Source organism: Sorex araneus, chromosome X (assembly GCF_027595985.1).
Source record: "Sorex araneus isolate mSorAra2 chromosome X, mSorAra2.pri, whole genome shotgun sequence".
In the NCBI taxonomy this organism is placed as follows: domain Eukaryota; kingdom Metazoa; phylum Chordata; class Mammalia; order Eulipotyphla; family Soricidae; genus Sorex; species Sorex araneus.
Genome location: NC_073313.1, coordinates 193,906,793 through 193,926,119, shown reverse-complemented (window position 1 = coordinate 193,926,119; position 19,327 = coordinate 193,906,793). Strand labels below are relative to the sequence as shown.

General features: G+C 37.6%; 1 protein-coding gene across 1 annotated transcript in view; it reads left to right on the top strand.

Annotated features, from left to right (window-relative positions):
* Positions 1-19,327, top strand: part of ITGB6 (integrin subunit beta 6) — an 80,511-nt gene that overhangs the window by 50,915 nt on the left and 10,269 nt on the right. The window contains exons 11-13 of the mRNA XM_004608104.3: positions 3,103-3,325; positions 6,483-6,580; positions 12,575-12,694. Of these exons, the coding sequence (XP_004608161.2) occupies positions 3,103-3,325; positions 6,483-6,580; positions 12,575-12,694 (441 nt within the window). The remainder of the gene's footprint in view (positions 1-3,102; positions 3,326-6,482; positions 6,581-12,574; positions 12,695-19,327) is intronic.

Below are 19,327 nucleotides of genomic sequence, written 5' to 3'. Positions count from 1 at the left end.
TTGTGTTCCATTCTAATATAATGGGTCTGGATATATTTTAGTGTTTATCTTTATCATAGATGAACATATCTTTTTATTTGCATGTGTGCAATTGTGTATTTGTAATCTTCTGTGTCCTGTTTTAATCAAGCAGGGCATTAAATCAAGGACTAGTCCACTTCCTATCTTATAAGACCAGGTTTTGAAAACTGAAGAGTCACTACAACACTACTATGATACCAAAGTTTTTGAGAGAAAGAGAAAACCAAGAATCTTTTTTTATAGTGAACTTGACATTGTTTCTTCCAATGGACTGTCTTTAGGCTTCTTTTACATCGATTAGGTTTTTCCATACAATTACAGGGGTTTTAACATTGATGAATAAATTCTCCTTTCAAATTCCCTCATGGCAATTGCTTAGGAATAAAAACAATAATTTGTGCTTACATTTGACTTAATCCTGAGTCATTCCAAACAGTAGAATATATGATCTTGAGGCATTATTAACAATCCCTTTTTACCAGTGAGGATACTAAGACTGAGAAAGGTTAAGAGATTTCCCTCAGTGTCATCTATCAGGCTACACCAGAGCCAGGATTCAAACCTGGATCTTTGCGCGCAAACACTGAACCAACACTACTCATAATCACCTTTGAGAAGTTGCTGTCACTGTCACTGTGATCCCCTTGCTCATCAATTTGTTCGAGTGGGCACCAGTAACGTCTCTCATTGTGAGACTTATTGGTACTGTTTTTGGCACATCCAATACGCGTGGGTAGCCTGCCAGGCTCTGCTGCTCGGACTTGATACTCTCAGTTGCTTGCCGGGCTCTTTGAGAGGGGCGGAGGAATCAAAAACGGGTCGGCCTCGTGAAAGGCGAACGCCCTACCGCTGTGCTATAGAAGAGCAAAATTTGTGCATAAACCCTGTTGCACAGTTTTTTTTTCCAAAGAAAATTATGATCTGCAAAAGTTTCCCAATAAGTTGTTCTCAATATTGAAAATATTTGTTCTTATTTTAGTATCTTAGTCATGTTTCAATATTGATGTTCTTTAGGCCTTTTCTCAAACTACCTTCTTTCCTAAATAACCTGATCCACAACGGTCCTTCACTGTCATCTACTCCCTAGGGACTCCAAACCCAGACATATCTATATACATAGAAATACATCTATAGACATGTAGATTATATGCACATATGTCATGTATGTACCTACACTCATTTATAAGTCATATATGTTTATCTAATTATTACACACAACCCACTTACTAGAAAATTACACAGAATCCTTAAGCTCAGAGCCAAAATGAACTCATCATCTTCACCCATAACTGATTTTTATCTTCTGCTTCAGATCTATAGTTTCACTCAATAATTAAGTATAGTTAACATGGTTAAGCATTATTACATGGCAGGCTTTGGAGACTAGGCCATGAGTATCAGCCACCCTCTATTCTCAGTCAGTGGCTCTCGCAACTCAGACTGGTCACTGAGTACTTTTTCAGTCCTGTCTCTCTTCTTTCTGGAACACTGGCACCTGCTCTCAATGCATTCCATCCACTAAACTGTACACTTTCCTCTTCATTTCCGGGTGGGTGCTCTTCAGGCTCACCTATCTTCCTGCCTCTCAGCTGCACCAACATGCTAAATGGTTCTCCTGACTTTAGTTTAAACTTCTCTACCAATGCCAGTATATAGCAACTTTTTCATGTCTTTACCCTTTAAAATTCCAGAATTTCATAATAAAAGTTTGTACTGTACATTCCCTATGTTTCTGGGGCAAGAGAGCTAGTAAAATGGATAAGGTGCTTGTATCCCATATGGTCCTCCCGAATACTGCCAGGAGTGATTCTTGAGTTCAGAGCCAGGAGTAAACCCTGGGCATAGCCAGGTATGGCACAAAAACAAATGAACAAAAACCAGTTCCTATGTTACTGACTTTGTTTACATTTCCCTCCCCTCTCCCTATCATGCTTCGAGTGCACCTTTGGCTCTATTCATATGAAAATACCGTGAAAATACCCTTATCTCAAGTAGTCACTTGAATTATTTGTTTATGCTTTTTCTTTCTCTGCTTAAAATGCATGTAACCATTTTCTTCTATTCACTATCTTTATCTTCCAAATTCAGATTAAGTATCACTTCCTCTAAAAACGTCCCCAAATCTCTACTCTAAAATAAAAACTTTCTCTATGTGCACCATATTTGTCACATACTATTGTGTTTCTCACTAGAAGTGGTTATTTGTCTCCTACAATTGACTACAAGCACAATCAATTTCTTTTCTCTGCTTTTGTATCCATGTGCCTAATACAATTACTAGCACATGATATATGCTCTATTAATGTTTGTTAATTTTTGAGCACTGTCTGTAGGGCATCTTATTGGTGAATGCCAAACTAGTAGATTCACACATCGTTTCACCTGACCACAACCAGTGGAAATAAACTTTATTCCATGTCATGGTTTTTGCCATCAATTCATTACTTGAGCAGTAGAATATCATTACTCAAGTCTGTTGTGCATCTCAATGGCACCTTAATTATTTTCAAAATATCAAATATATATTTGTGCATATACTTGCATATGTTTGTATAATGCATATTTATAATCTTATACACACACCAAATAACTACTATGGGCTTCAAGACAATCATATTTCATCTGACCGTAAATTTTGTTTTATACAGTAGGTAATCATGTTGGGCATCAGTAAAGAGACCAGATAAATATGCACTATTAGCAAAATACATTTTATAAAACACAACTGCATTCATTCTCCCTCCCCATCATAACACTCATGCTTATCTCCTTTTTTTTTTTTTTAGACTTTTTGTTATTTGGGAGCCATACCTGGCTATGCTCTGGGCTTACTCCTGGCTTTGTATTTGGGCTGGGCTTACTCCTGGCTCTGTGCTTGGGAGTAACTCCTGGAAGTGTTCAGGGTACCATATGGGGTGTAAGGGATTGAATCCAGGTCAGCTGCTTGCAGGCAAAGCAAACCCCATACATGCTGTACTATGTTTCTGGTTCATCTTTAAAATTTTTGTCAGCATTTAAAGGCAATGGCTCCCCAAATCTGAAAGTGGCAGTGATCTTAAGATAGCACATTTTGTCTTACAGACAATGGCGATTGTGACTGTGGTGAATGTGTATGCAGGAGTGGTTGGATGGGCGAGTACTGCAACTGCACCACCAGTACAGATGCCTGCCTTGCTGAAGATGGGCTGCTGTGCAGCGGGCGAGGTGACTGCATCTGTGGCAAGTGTGTTTGCACAAACCCTGGTGCCTCCGGACTGACCTGCGAACGATGCCCCACCTGTGGCGAGCCCTGTAACTCTAAGCGGTAATGTCTCTACTTGCTTCAGTCCTGTCTGTCCTTAGGCTTCCTAATTATCAAAAATGACCTTCCATAAGCTTCACTCTTGGATCATTTTTGCTGGTTTGTTCTCTAAGCATCCAGTCAAACCCACAGGTCCCTAATGTGCTCATCCTGGAATGCCAGTCTCCAGGGGGCCTTTCTCAGTTCTGATTACCCAGCACCAGCATAAGGAAACCCACACTGATAACATCAAATCAACTCTCAGGGACAATAGCAGCCCACATAAGGAATACCCTGGAGGTAGACATCCACATTCAGTCTTTTCCGGGAACAGCATACTTTTTTCTTACCAAGAAGTTACTGACCTTACTAATTCTTTCCTATCTATAGCCTCATGGAGCCAAAGTAACCGAAAGATGATCCTGGCTTTCAGTTCCATTGTCATTCATGCTTTTTGGCACCTTTCTTTTGTAGTCATTCTACACCATGGTTCTGTCACTGTCACTGTCATCCAGTTGCTCATCAATTTGTTCGAGCAGGCACCGTAAGGTCTCTTGATTGTGAGACTTATTTGTTACTGTTTTTGGCACATCCAATACGCCATGGGTAGCTTGCCAGGCTCTGCCGTGCAGGCGAGATACTCTCGGTACCTTGCCCGGCTCTCTGAGAGGGGCAGAGGAATCGAACACAGGTCAGCTGCGTGAAAGGCACACCATGGTTATTGTTGTTTATGTAGCATCAAAGAAAATGCATGCAAACATATTTTTCCTGAGTTGAAATATTTCTACATTTAGTTGGCAGATAACTTCCTAATGATATTGGGGCTGGATTGTAGGTCAAGTGAAGCAAGCCACTAAACTGCCAATTATAACACTGCAGTGTCTAATTATACAAAAACATTCAGTTCATACTTTCATAAATTCCCCAAAATGATGACATTTTTTCTGAGGTAAGCCATGTTAAGAAAAAATATATATATTCACCCAGTGATCATGTCCAATTCAGGTATCAAATTTTTCTTTTCCCTGTGCTTGACTATATGCCAGGAAACATGGAGCAATGGTAGATGTACTGAATAAGACAGCCTAAAATATCCTTTTAAGACCTTTATTCTGTTAATTTTTCTATTCTTTTATGTAAACATGATCTAATTTTAAATTTGATCTTTAAATGAGGACATAAACAAGCAAAGTAGTTTCAATTTGGACAGTTAGGTAGGGTAAACCCATTGGTATTTATATTTGTTTTGAGATGAGTCACTTCATTCCTGCATTCTTTATTAAATAGGTTATACTTCTTCTGTCCACCAGGAATAATGTTAAAACATGGGTATGCTGTAATAACAGAAACCATTAAAGTTCCTGTTGTGGTCACAAAGTGCTGAAAATCTAGTGGGATAGACAGAGTCTGAAAAGGTAATCAGAATAAGAGATCCAAGGAGATAGCTCAAAGAGCTGAGCTGAGCAGTAATCTTGAACCTTTTATACTTTTCCTGTCCTGCATACTGATTCATGGACTGGCAGTAGATCAAAATTATAGACCAATAATTTGCAACCTTTTTAAACCCGCAGACAAGCATCAGACCCTGGATTGGCTGTTGAAACCAGTGGGTTACTGCACATGCTTTGCCTGCTGGAAACTGGTTCAATCCCTGGCACTGCCTGGTCCCGTGAGCACATAGGGAGCCAGACCCATGAATTGCTGTGTGTGGTCCCCAAACAAACAAAAAAGTAATTACTGTGATACATTTGTAAGAGGAGTTAGAGAGAGTGCTAATAAACAATATGGCTGGTGATAGGCTTACCAAACCAGTTTGAGCAGCCACCAATGAAGTGCACAGACAAAATAAGAGTTTTCACAATCTCCAGTGAAGGCACTAAATGACGTCATCCAATTGCAGTATATTTGCAACACAAAAGCAATTTGCAGACAGGGCCTCTGTATACACTTTCACACAGATACAGTTTCTGAGTCCTCCTTATAGAGGAATTTAGACAATTTTTTTTTCCAGAGACCTACTGGTTAAGGTATTTGGAAAGCTCTGCCAAATAAGGACAGTTGTATTTAGCTGCATTTTGAGGAGATAAGGATTTGAGGAAGGGACAGTTCAAGTATTTGAAAAGTTTGTACATTTTCATGACCAGGGGAAGAAGAGAGGCCGAGTGATTGGATGGGTACACCTGTTGAAAAGTTATGCTGTTTGGAATGACCCAACCACAATGTTTTTAAAGTGATTTGTAGCACAACAATTAATACAGGGTCTAAGTTTTATTTTGCTGCATCATTAGATCTGCTTAGTTCTTGGGCTATGCTCTTAGAAATATTCTTTTCAATGTAGAAATCTTTTATTTTAAATCATGCATTAATGAAATTATAAGCTTTACATGATGCTCAACTTTTGAAAACACTATCAAGGTTTGGACTTATTCAAAAGAGTTATAGAAAAAATAGTATTTAAGAGTCATTTGAGTTCTTAATACCTACAATTTCTGGTTTTTGTTTGTTTGCTTGCTTCTTGGGTCACACCCAGAGATGCTCAGGGGTTACTCTTGACTCTTCAATCAGGAATTACTCCTGGTAGTACACCAGTGGACCATATGGGATACAGGGGATCAAAGCCAGGTCAGCCATATGCAAGGTAAAAGCCCTACCCACTGTATTATCACTGCAGCCCCAATTTCTGTTTTTAAAAACAACAAACCATGGGACTAGAGAAACGGTACAGGGATTAAGTTGCCTGCCTTGATTGTAGCTAAGTCCAGTTCAATCTTCAACAACATATATGGTTCCTTTCCAACCTGGCACCACCAGGAGTCATCCCTGAGGACAGAGCCAGGAATAAATTCTGAGCACTGCAGGGTGTGATGCACACACACACACAATTCAAAATTTGTCTAGTGTCTAATCAAATTTTAGTAAGATCAAACCTTTGTAGAAAAGCTAAATAAATCTAAATAAAACAGCAAAAATTCTCCCTTTTTTGGTTTGGGGGCCACACCCAGCAGTGTTCTAGGCTGTTCCTGGTTCTGTGCTTAGAGATAACTCTAAGTAACAAATGGTAATATCTTCTATGAGTTATTCCTATAGCACATACCACAAAGACAGCAATAATGCAATATCACAGTTACAAATCTGTTTTCCACAAACATGAACTGATATACACTATTGAATAATGTTCCAGGAGCTGTATTGAATGTCATTTATCTGCAAATGGCCAGACTAAAGAAGAGTGTGTTGACAAATGCATACTAGCTGGTGTGATCATCAATGAAGATGAAGGTTGTATTTGCGTTGAATTTCTTTCATTTCCTCTACATCGTTCTTGAGAGACAGAAACTGTTAAGGGCTTTACAGTAGTCGGTCCCCAAATGTTGCAGAGCATTGATTCACTCATTCATTTATGAAAGTAAATGCATTCCAAAAGACTGAAATATCTGATGGTTTGGGAAATAAGTCATTTAAAGTCATAACTACAGTACTTGAATTCAGCTCAGGTGGCAATTCAACACAGCTTAACAAATATAACTGCAGAAATTTCAGATTGCTTAATTTTTTTAAATTAGAGCAATAGTAAAGTGAAGAGGCAGTTAAAATGTTAACACCTAATCCAAAATGCCACCTCTATCATCTGATTACCTGATTTCAAGCTAGGATAAAGGAGTGTATGAACTGGATGTCCTACTAGCTGCCCACAGACACAGGGCAGTTTCTGGTTAATGGTCATTTATCCTCCCCTCCCATCCAAATACTTATCATTTCCAGCCTTGACCACATCCTTACCTTCCTGAAACCTCAGTTCCCTTATCTAAGAGCTTATTGACACTCACTGCCAAGCAGTTGTGCTCATTGCTTTTGCTTTCACCTGTCACTTTCAAATCTAATCATTTAAAATCAAATTCTTTCTAGTGTTATCTCAAATATACGTGTGTATGTGGGGGGGGGTGTGTTTTGGATTAGGGACCACACTAGTATTGTCTCAAATAATTTAAAAGGTTCTATTTTAGTTGAGAGAGAGCCATTTTAAATATACCTTGTCAACTTTAACACAACGAAGATGACCGACTTCTACTGGGACAGTCTGAGTGATCGAGTTTTGCATCTTCATAAGTTCTGCATTATCATGCTGCTCAGGTCGAAAGGCTGTTCTGCACACGTTAGGGATGCATCCAAGATGTATCACAGGCAAAGTGGAATAATCAAGACCGTAATTTATGATGCTCTAGGATGTGAGTCTTGAATAGATGAAATTAGAATACAGAAATTAATCTATTCCCAAAATGGGATAAGTTAGTGACATTTATATTGTTTTGTAAATTACCTACATTGTTTCAAAATTGAGATTTCCAACAGTGCAGCATTGAATAAGGCTATTTGGAAGGGCCTAATTAGATAGGGGGCATAAAACCTCTCATCTGTTTGTCTGGTGACTAAAGATAAATATGCCAAATAGCAGTAAATTGTACAAGCTGGTGTGTATCTCACACCAATACCGGAGGGAAGCAGCAGCAGCGCTGCCTGAAAGGGCATTTTGTGTACCGTTAACATTAGCAACCAGTACAAAGCCTCAGCTTATCCTCCTGGGCGCATTTCACAGCAAACAGTTGGAATATTTACCAGGTGACTCTCAGATATGACTAAAAATTAAAGAAAATGCCAAATAATAAGAACTCAATTCACGTATAGCATGGGAAATCTAATGTGCTGGGGTGAAGAGCAGGGAGGAATAGAAGCAAAGCTTGGAAATATGTAAATAAAAAACTTTGAGTTACTACATCTAAATACAGCCTTACAGATATTGCAAACACTTGGATTTGAGTGTAAGACTCGTCTAAAATGCCATTTTAAATATATGTACTTTTTTGTGTAATTGACTAAATGAACTTCAAAACAGAGAAACAACTATTTCCAACTCAGAAACTGAAAATAATTTGATTGTGTGGATCAGAGCAATAGTACAGCAGTTAAGACACTTGGCCTGTGCTGAATCCTGGAGTTCAATTCCTAAAACCACATATGGTCCCTAAGTGCTACTGAAAATGATCCCTGTGCATCACAGATGTGACTCAACCCTTATCTCTATTTAAACTAATAACTAGGTTGCTAATAACACATAAGTACTTACAAGAACAAAGATATAGCTCCATGGTAGAGTATGTGTACAATATGTGAGGCCCTGAGTTTGATCCTCTGTGCAAAAAAAAAGAAATTTAAAAATATAACATTAAGCGTTGGGACTATACGTGTCATTCTGTGAATTAAAAGGCCATCCTTCGTATGAGTATTGTTTTCATAGATTTTGTTTTGTTACACACACAATTATTGGTATGCCACTCTAAAATCATCACAGCATATTTTCTCTTTCAGTCTTTTAACAACCATCCTTCCCTCAACAAGAACACAGTAAAATAAGCATGACTTCATAACCATAGGAAGAATTTTCAACTGTGCTCTGATGATTTGTGTGGGCATATCTAAGGACATGTGCTCTAAATTTACTCTGTATTTTGTCTTTTTGTTTTTTAATTTTTATTTAATCCCATGAGGTACATAGTTACTAAGTTGTCCATGATTGGGTTTCAGTCATACAATGTTCCAACATCCATCTCTTCACCAGTTCACATTTCCCAGCACAGATATCCCCAGTTCCTCTCCCAACCCCACTCCAACCTACCTCTATGGCAGAAACTTATCTTTCCCCGCTCCTCTCTCTACCCTCTATCCTTTCCTTTCCCAACTCCCCTCCTCTGCATTATGATTTGCACTACAGATACTGAAAGTTTATATTTGTCCTATTGAAAAAGACACTTTAAAGTTACTTTCTCATTCTTAAATTGAGCACTGCTACTCAAAGTGGGAGCTCTAGAACTGAAAGTGTTCAGTGGAAAAAACACTGATGGTCATGTAAATTTTTGTTAAACTTTGGTTTTCTTTTCATAACTCCTTAGGGTTGCCCTGCATGTTAAAGGGTATATCCTAAAGTTTCAGGCAAAGGACAAAGAGGTAGAGAATATGGATGGAGTTCAATTTTTTTTTGGCCTTGGGAATTTTTTTTCCTAAAAATTTCCAACTTGGGCCAAAGTGATAGTACAGAGTGTAAGAAGTTTGCCTTGCACATGCCCAACCTTGGTTTGGTCCTGGCACATCGTATGGTCTCCTAAGCTCCACCAGGAGTGATCCCTGAGCAAAGAGCCAGAAGTCAGTCCTGAACACTGCCGGTGTGACCCAAAAAACAAAAGAATGAAAAAGAACTGCTGCCTTGACCAACCATCAGAGGTTTTCAACATAAAGTAATAATGATTCAATGTTTCAGACAGTTTATAGTCTACTCAGCTTTCCTGGGCCTTCCGAGGTTCCCCACCTTCCTGCCCAAATTTTCATATTGCTTCTTTTTCCAGGTATGGTTTAGCACCCTTATAAGAACATATTTTCATTGTCATTCTAGAACAGCACTGTGGGCACTCATAAAGATGGTTTAAAATGAAGTTCCATCTCTTAGATGTCACAAAAGAAAACCTGAGCAGCTAAGTATTCAAATTTCCATCTAGGCCCTCTAGTTCCACATTCAGTGATATCATTTTAATATCCAAAGCTTACAAAACAGGCTAAATCGAGAGCTGTGACATTCATGAAAAGGAGTGCAGTAAATAAAAGCAAAAGAGGGAGTCATGACTCAGAGGTCTTGTGAGCAACTCCATTAAAACTTAAGTAATCCTGGCCCAGTAAATTAAGCCTCCCTGTGCTTCGTTGCAGCTATGTAAAAAGAAGGGAAAAAATTAAAGCAGTATTAACATTACTGGGGAGCAACGTAAGCCATCTACTGACTATCTTCCTGAGAATAAAATATTTTAGTAACTTTCAGAGGAAATGTGGGCCTGAACTATGATGGAGGAGAGGGGGAGGAAGGAATTAACCATTCAGCAAAACAGAATATATTCCCCAAATTTTAAATATCTAACTGGATTGAGATAGTAGAAGAGGATAGGCATTGAACTCACGTAAGAACCTCCAAAGTATTATTTATAAGGCATTGTTGCTATGAACCAACTTGTAACACATTAGTGTAACACTAATCAAGTGTTGCCAAAGACTTCAGATCTGTTAATGAGCTTCACCTTGGTAAAAATCTTAACTAAAAATGCAAGTTCCTAATTATATCATTGACCTGAATCAAATTACCTGGGGTTGCATCCACATAATCTCAATTTTTAAATACCCGATGATTTAAATGATCATCAACATTAAGAATACATTAAGGTAGAAATTATTTGTAAGTAGATTACTTTACATTCTTTGTGAATAAGTGCTTCTAATGCACTGTAGCACTGTCGTCCATTGTTCATTGATTTGCTCGAGTGAGCACCAGTAACATCTCCATTGTGAGGCTTATGTCTACTGTTTTTGGCATATCGAATATGCCACAGGTAACTTTTAATAGGTTGAAAAATGTTTGCCATTAAAATCCAATTAAATATATCATCTGGTGGTAGAAATAATGTTGAATTTTTACTGGCCTATTTTCAAAGACATTACAAGTATATTTCCTATAGAGCATGACATATTTTACCCTATATCTTAAATGCAATAACCATGAACATTTTTGTTTTTCTATGGTTTTTCTATGGCATTTTTAAATCAAGAATACTCTTGTTAGAAACACAAAAGTATATGGAGATTTCTTTCTATTTTTTAAATATTATCTTTCAACTAGTAAGAAAAGATGAATGTCAAGCAAGGACATATCCAGGATTATCTGGGATAGTCCAAAATTAGATATTCTAAACACTATGATATATTAATATTAAACATATCTTAACATTTTTGACTAGGAGAAATCATTCTATTTATAGTTTTGTGATAGTGAAACATCAATTTGTAAAACCTTCAACTTAGAAGCTAGAACCTTACATATGTCTTTTAATAAAGAAAATGCTACATAATTTTGGAATAATTTTGCCAGACCACTTAAATTGATAACATAGCATTAATGCCTCAGATTGACGGTATTATTATATTTTCTATTTCTGTCATGAATTTGATTTTCTGCCTCTTGAATAAGCTCAATAAATAAAGATGCTTTTACTTAGAAAAGATTTAAATAAAATTTGACTATATTGTTTTAAATTAAGAATAGGGTTAGGGGCTGGAGTGATAGATAGCACAGCGGGTAGGGCGTTTGCCTTGCACGCGACTGACTCAGGTTCGAATCCCAGCATCCCATATGGTCCCCTAAGCACCGCCAGGGGTAATTCCTAAATGCATGAGTCAGGAGTGACCCCTGTGCATCGCTGTGTGTGACCCAAAAAGCAAAACAACAACAAAAAAGAATGGGGTTATACTGGGTTATAATTTTTATAAATTAATAATGGAGTTGTAGACCAGGACTGGAGCAATAGCACAGCAGGTAGGACGTTTGCCTTGCATGCGACTGACCTGGGTTCGATTCCTCTGCCCCTCCCAGAGAGCCCGGCAAGCTACAGAGAGTATCCCGCCCACATGGCAGAGCCTAGTAAACAACCCTTGGCATACTCTATATGCCAAAAACAGTAACAAGTCTCACAATGGAAACAGTACTGGTGTCCGCTAGAGCAAACTGATGAACAACGGGATGACAATGACAGTGACAGTGAATGTAGACAAATTATTTTCATGAGTCCCTTTTAACCTTGGATTTACCTTTACCATGCTGGTCTGAACAGATTCTGTTTCTTGATATTAATTTATATTTACTATTGTAGAACAAGATGTCTAGCAATCTTGACTACTGTTATTCAAAGTTACCTTTAGAAGTATAAATTTAGATTTTAGATTTAGATTTATTTAAAGTTACCTTTACAAGTATAAGTTTAGATTATAGAACTGATAGTGATTATTTCTGAAATATAATTCAGGAATCCTACCATATGCTCTCAGTCAAAAATTATATAACTCCTGTTACCAAAATCATTATCATTCAATTCCCAAAACAGCTACCTTGACTGATGTAACCTTCACTCTCTAAAAATCCTGCCCCCTCAGTTCAATAGATATATTAGAGATCATTGAATTTGATGGTCAGTCTTGATTATCTGCTTCTGTAACTGTTCTTCTGCAATATGGACAAAAAGTAAAACCTCAGCTGTAGGAAAAATCTTAGTAAGTGTTTCCCATTTTGAGTGTCTTATTCTAATTCTGTATTGTTAATATTCAAATTTGCATATCAAAACTCAATACTACTTAACCTTAAAAATGAAATTTATGGAATCTCATTTAACCTAATGAATGACTTATCTGCAGATTTCTCAAAGGATACTTCTGTTTCCTGTTCTCTGCAAGGAGAAAATGAATGTCTTATTACATTCCTAATAACTACAGATAATGAGGGGAAAACCATCATTCACAATATCAGTGAGAAAGGTGAGTGCCTTATCTTCCGTTTGGCATTATGGCATGTGATACTATCAGAGAAAAAACCACCAGAAAAACACTTTGGATAGCTTACCAATAAAAATGCTTCCAATTTTTTTGTGTAATTAATTTCTGAAGGATTGAAAGACACCTCTTAAAAGTTTGATATGATAATAACCAAAAAGACAACATGTGATATTTGCACCATGCACGGTCTCTCGGAAAGCTGAGATATAAATCAGAAAAGTGGACTGATTACTTGAAACATAAGCAAAAGATTTAAGGAAGGACAACAGGAAAGACTTAGCAGTTAAGAATATGAATTTTGAATCAGGAAAACTTTAGCCCAAATTCACTGCCACCACTAATAGCCGCTTGGCATTCTAGAAATACTTGCCTTTTTGCATCTCTATATCTTCAATTGTAAAATGCCAAAAGAGAGGTTTTTCTCCAAAGATTGACTCAAGGACTTAATGGAATAGTGCATGTGAAATATGTGCTATTTCATAACCTATAGAATTGGATTATTAAATATCAATACCAAAACAATAGACAGTAAGGAGGAAAGCAGAGATCTGCAAGGGAAGTTATGACTTCTGTGGAGTCATAGAATTGGCTTAGAAATCAGGAGAACTTCATACAAACAAAACAACAATAACAACAACAACAACAACAAAAATTCATTTTCAGGAAAGATATAGATTTTATATGAAGACTTTCATGTGCCAACATGACCAAAGCAAAATGACTAAAGGCAATGACCACTGATTTATGTGGAATCTTAGCATTCCTGTACCAGATAGCAACCTATCAAATCATACCAACTTATATACCTAAAATGACATTGACCTATAGTAAAAGCAGGGATATATGGCAAATGCACAGTCTATATGAAGTAGGAATAAGGTATTATCTACCAGAATCAGGACAAGTAGCCCATAGGAATGCTGAGAGTAGTGATGAGGTTGTATTTTCAGCTGAGTTTTTGGAGGCTGGGGTGTTGGGAAGTACAGAGACCAAGGGCAGGACATAGAGGAAGAAAGACTTCTGTGAGCATCTTGAGTTGTCTTTGTCTACCAGGCCAGGCACCTAAGTCCACTGTAACCTTGTCTGTGATTCACTATTGCTATAGCTGAAGTGAAGCCTTATAAGTCAACACTAGGCTTGACTGTTCGCCTCACACCCTGCTATATCACATAGTTCTTTGAAGGAGCGCAAAGGTCCTGCAAAGCCACCCCAAAACTAAGTAACCTTTCAAAATGAAAGTCCTAATTAGCTGCAATCATTGCCACACTGTCGGAGCAGCAAAAATCTCACCCAAGGACTTCAAGTTCTGTTTCCGGGCATATTCATTTTCCGTACGAATGCTTTCCTTTTTGATATCTTAGAACCAGCATGCTAATGGATGCACAAAACAAATTGAGAAATCGAGATAAAGCTCACAGGTCAAGGCTCTTGCAAAAGGCTGTTGACCATACTTAAGGGGAAGAGGCTTGGCCTTGCTCCACATGACATTTGCCCTTCCACAAGCCGAGACACCTGCTGCTCAACATGCACACAGCCTCACACACTAGCTCACTGCAAAACAGAGGCTGAGTGCTGTATTCTCATCTCAAATTGTGTCACAATAGTGAAAATCCTTTTCAGATCTCTTTTGGTTCCTGAAAACAGATAGTAGTATAGGATTTTTGAGAAGAAGAAAAAGAAAAAAGAAAATGCAAACTGTCCACAGGCAGAGGATACTAAATGATAGTGAAGAAATGACTGGAAAGGAAATTTTTACCAAGATGTTCTCAAATTTTAGTGAATATCAGATGCGAGTCGAAAGTTTCCTAAAATGCGTGAGCCTGACTCGGCAAGCTGGTTGTGGACCCTATGTTGTGTTTGAACTCTCACCAGGTCACCCCAATACAGATAGCTACAGCCCTTTGTGAACCACCCAACTACATACCCCTGGTTGTGATAGCTGGTACTCATTGGTGCCTTCACCTTTCTGCCTGAAAGGATGCAACCCTAAACTTTTCCTGCAGAAATGTCAGCTACATTCTGTCAGACCTCACCAAACTACATCAACAAACCCCTTCTTCCCAAAGCCTAGAGCCTACTGCCCCAGAAAGTAGCCACAAAGGCAGGCTAGTAGGCAAATGGACTTTACTATGTATACTCGCTTATCAATGAGCTCATAAAAGATTAAGTACTGAATTTGAAAGCAAGAGTTTCAAGTTGACATCACTTCTCTGTAAAAAAAAAAAAAGTCAAAGTAATTCCAAGGTAATAAAAAAGTAACTTCAATATCTCATAAAACAAGCAATAAAACATTATTAGAAAAATATCATATTGTCGTTCTGAGCGATCAGGAAAGGGAGAGAGCATAATACAAGACATGATGGTGAACGTGGCCTAGAAGCTCAGGTGGGAAAATGCACCTGGAGACTTCAAACTCACATAAGTAACTTCTTTCAAATTCACATATAAAAATATGTGACCAGAGCATATCACAAAGGATAGGGTGCTTGCCTGGCACACAGCTATTCCAGGTTCTATCTCCCTCATTCCATATGGTCCCCTGAGCACCACCAGCAGTGATTCCTCAGTGCAAAGCCTCAGTGCAAAGCCTGAGCATCACCAGATGTGGCACTAAAACAAAAAACTTCACATTGATTAATGCTTACTAGAAATCATTCATTAAGAAAGGGAAGATTAATCTGACTGTCCAGGAAGAATTACTTTATAAAAGAACAACAAAACAACTCTACCTCATCTTCCTACCCAGTGCTGTAAGGTCATTTTTTTTAAACTATGACACATAGTTTGTGACTATGATGTGGTTTTTGAAAATTGTTCTAAAATCAAAACCACTCCTTGTAATACTGATCCTACTGAAAAAATAACAAAAACAACAACAATAACAACAAAAAGCTATCAAAGAACTCTGCTTTAAATTCAAGGGTTTTAAACTTAGTTCATGGATTTTTAACCATTATCCATTTACAACTCCACATTACCAAGAACAAAGACCTTTGATTCATTGTGTAGTTGATTTTTAATTAACTTTTGGTCACTATGTTGCTCACTCAGAAATCTTTTACCATTGCCAAGTTTTCCACACTTCCACATCCAGTTACCAAACTTGATATTGGATGGGATCACAACCATAGTTTTAGAAACAAAGGGTATAATAAGTGTAATTGGAATATGCATTTGTTGATAAATTATTTCACTGCCCACAATGTGCATACATCAACTTACCATCCCTTGGAAAGCACTCAGATACTCTCAAAAGTCCTTGGTTTAAGGTATTTTATTTTCCTACACTTTGGAAAGCAAGGAAGAATGATTTCTCTGCAGCTTTCCAGACCTGCAAGGGAGCTTTTCCATGATCCTTCTCAGGGTTTTAAGACGTGGGAATCCCGGGGGGAACCTGGTCAAAGCAGGGATAGAAAATATACAAAATGCAACAGGAAGTGGCAGATGTAAACAATTCCTAAGGCCAACTGAACAAATTGAAAAGAGACCACTCTCTTCACTCAAATCTTTAACATCAAACGAAGGGTGTGATGTTGAAATAATATGCATGGAAAACTATCATCAGCAGTATGTTAAATCACAAAACCTCAATAAAAATAAGGTTGAAAAAAGAATATTCACCATCAGAGCTTTATTCCCCGAATCTTAAGCAACATTCAGAGAATAGGAACCGTGTTCATAAAAATTATAGTCAAGGATAGTAGTTAGGGACACTTTCTGCTCAGGCTGTGAGTGTGGATGTTATACTCATAAATTCACACTTGAGTGTTTCACACTTGGCGTCTTGAGGATTAAAAAATGGGTGGGGGCGAGAGAGGGGAGGGAGTAGTAATGTAACAGCAGCTCTTGCTTATTGAGTCCTCACTATCATATGCTAGTTACTTTTCTCTGTGTGTTACAGACCTGCGTTCAATACCCTCAACAGCCACTTAAAGCATGTCTTACTATTACTTCTATTTTACAAGCAAGGCAGTTGAAGCTTAACAATCTACAAGGTCTTGCAGAAATTAAGCACCAGCTCTGGTTGGAGAACTGGCAGTCTGGCCCCCAGCCAAGACTCTTAACTACTGTACTATACTGCCTCCCACTGGCTGTGTGATCATAATAAATATCTCAATCTCCCAAATATTGGCAACCCTGTCTAAGAGAAATGTTATACAAGCCACATGTTATTTTAAGTTTTCTAGCAACCACATGAAGAAAGAAATGAACAGAAGAAATTAATTTTTAACATCTTTTATTCCATCATGGCTAATCTATATTTATTTCAGTATGTTATCAATATGTAAGATTACCAATGAGCTACTTTAAAGTATCTCATTGGTAATCTTACATATTGATTTTTTTTCTTATCAGGCCATTGGAATATATGTGTTTTACACTTAGTGCACAGCTGGATTTGAAAGTCACATTTCTTCCACATGCACTCAGTAGTGACATGTGTGCAGCTAGTAGGTACTCAGCATCAGATACTCAAGAGTTTAGAATTAATTAGGGGCAGCACTGAGCAGGTACCAATGACAGAAACAGCCCTTTTCTACCACTAAATATTTCTTAAATCTGAACATTCCAAGAAATACCAGAATGTTTATAAAATAGATCCTTCATTGCTGCTCTGGTTCTTGTGTCAAAATGTTTTTCTGGATAAATGTTTCATTCTCAATGGCTTGAAGTTCTTTGAATAATTATTGCTGCTGAAGTAAGCTCGATTTTCCTTTATTTATTCCTTGATGAAGAGCCCTCCTTATTCACATTCTGGCTGCAAGGTCTTAACAAGTTTCATCTTGATTTGAACAGGAGTAGAATGTGCCCCCACTTGAGATATTTCATAGGCAAAGAAGTAGCGAGTATATATGTGTGTTTTACTGACATGTGTGTTTTACTGACACACAGCTTTCTTCGCAGGAATATTGCTAACCAATAAGAAAAAGTTGTGGTTCATTTGTTATGTTAGAAACAATCTTTCCATCTTCATGCTTCATAGTAATTATTTAATTAGCTCCTTTATGTATTTTTTTGTAATCCCCTTATATAGATTTTTTTTGGTCAAAGAACAAAAAGTGTTTGAGGCTAGGCATCACGCTGGGAGAAGGTTATTAATCCCATAATAATTCACAGCAGTCGTAGATCCTTACCTTGAAAGCATCAGGGCTTGTCTTGTGTGTATACCTCTCCTTATTATATATTTAAAAGCAAGAAATGTCTGAATAAACAGCGTGATTCATTCCTTCCCTGGATGCCATGAAATTGCCTTTATTCTTGCAGAGGGATGCAGATATGTAATAATAAATTTATGTGGGAATTTTTCCTCCATAAAAGTAAGGGAGAACTAAATTATAATTTTCACTAAGAAGTATATCATATCCCAGACATATTATAAGGATTATTCGTCATTGTGCAGTCAATGAGGGAAAGTGCAATTTAATTGTAAATTTTCATTAATATTATCAATAGAGTAAAATTGACATTTTAAGGAATGTTCCCATTGAAAGGACTATATACGATCTAACTCCCAAGTTTTTTGAAAAGAAGAATCGGTTGGAATACTTTTCCTAATATAAAATCTGTGGACTCACCTGAGACCCACTGAATCAGAATCTCAGTAACAGAAAGTTGTAGGTTTAATGCTAATGAGCACTTAGACTTAATCAGGGAATGATGGGACCCTGAAGTCCCGTTCCTTTGTTGTGAAGATGAAGACCTAGGGACTCAGAGTGATGGAAGGACTAGACTGTAGTTACACAGCTACTGTACATCTGATAGAAATTGAACCTGTTTCCCCTTACCCCAGTCTGGGATTATCCAGGAGAACGGAGCACTGCATTATAGTTAAATAAAATAAACCTAAAAGCCTTGACATTTCTATCTTTTAAAAGAAAAAAATAATAATCCTGTCATGGACAATTTCATATAATTTTGGTTATATTATTCTAGGTTGGTCATATTCAAGAAAATCATTGAAAAAAATTATATGTGTGTATGTAGGATAACATGGGTTTGTCCTTTCCGCCTTGCCACAGGAAGCTTAGGTATATTGGATTACTCTCATCACAGTGCTCCCATTCCTTTCTGTTTATTTGTAATTTCTTTCCTTGTGCTCTGTTGACCTGTAAATATTATTTTTCTTTTCTCCTTAAGTTCTTTGCTTAGTTAATTCAAAGCAATGTCCTTTTTATATGGGCACAAAAAGACAATGCTATACTTTTGTAACTTGGGAGTTAATGGACTCTCAATGATATTTACCTTCGGGCATCTATTCTCTCAATTTAAGCCTCAGCTGCCCTTACTTCCTAGTGCCCTCAAAAACAGGGTCCCGATGAGGAACTGGATGGACACAGGGCAAGCAGAGAGCTATGTGCTACCCTCGTAATGAGATGGCCCTGGCCAAACCACCTAATGCTTAACTGTAAGTTAAGAGTTTGATCATGGACAAATTCTGTCATGATCCAAAAAATAAAAACTAGATTTAGCCTGCTAGGGTTAGGAATGATTAATCTGGCCTGAGTACTGTAGTCTGAGTGTGTGGCAAGATGTTCCCAGGAGAGCTGCCCTAAAAGCCTCAATGTGTCTCTTACTGTGTCCATACAAAAATAACTAATATTAAGATGTTAATTA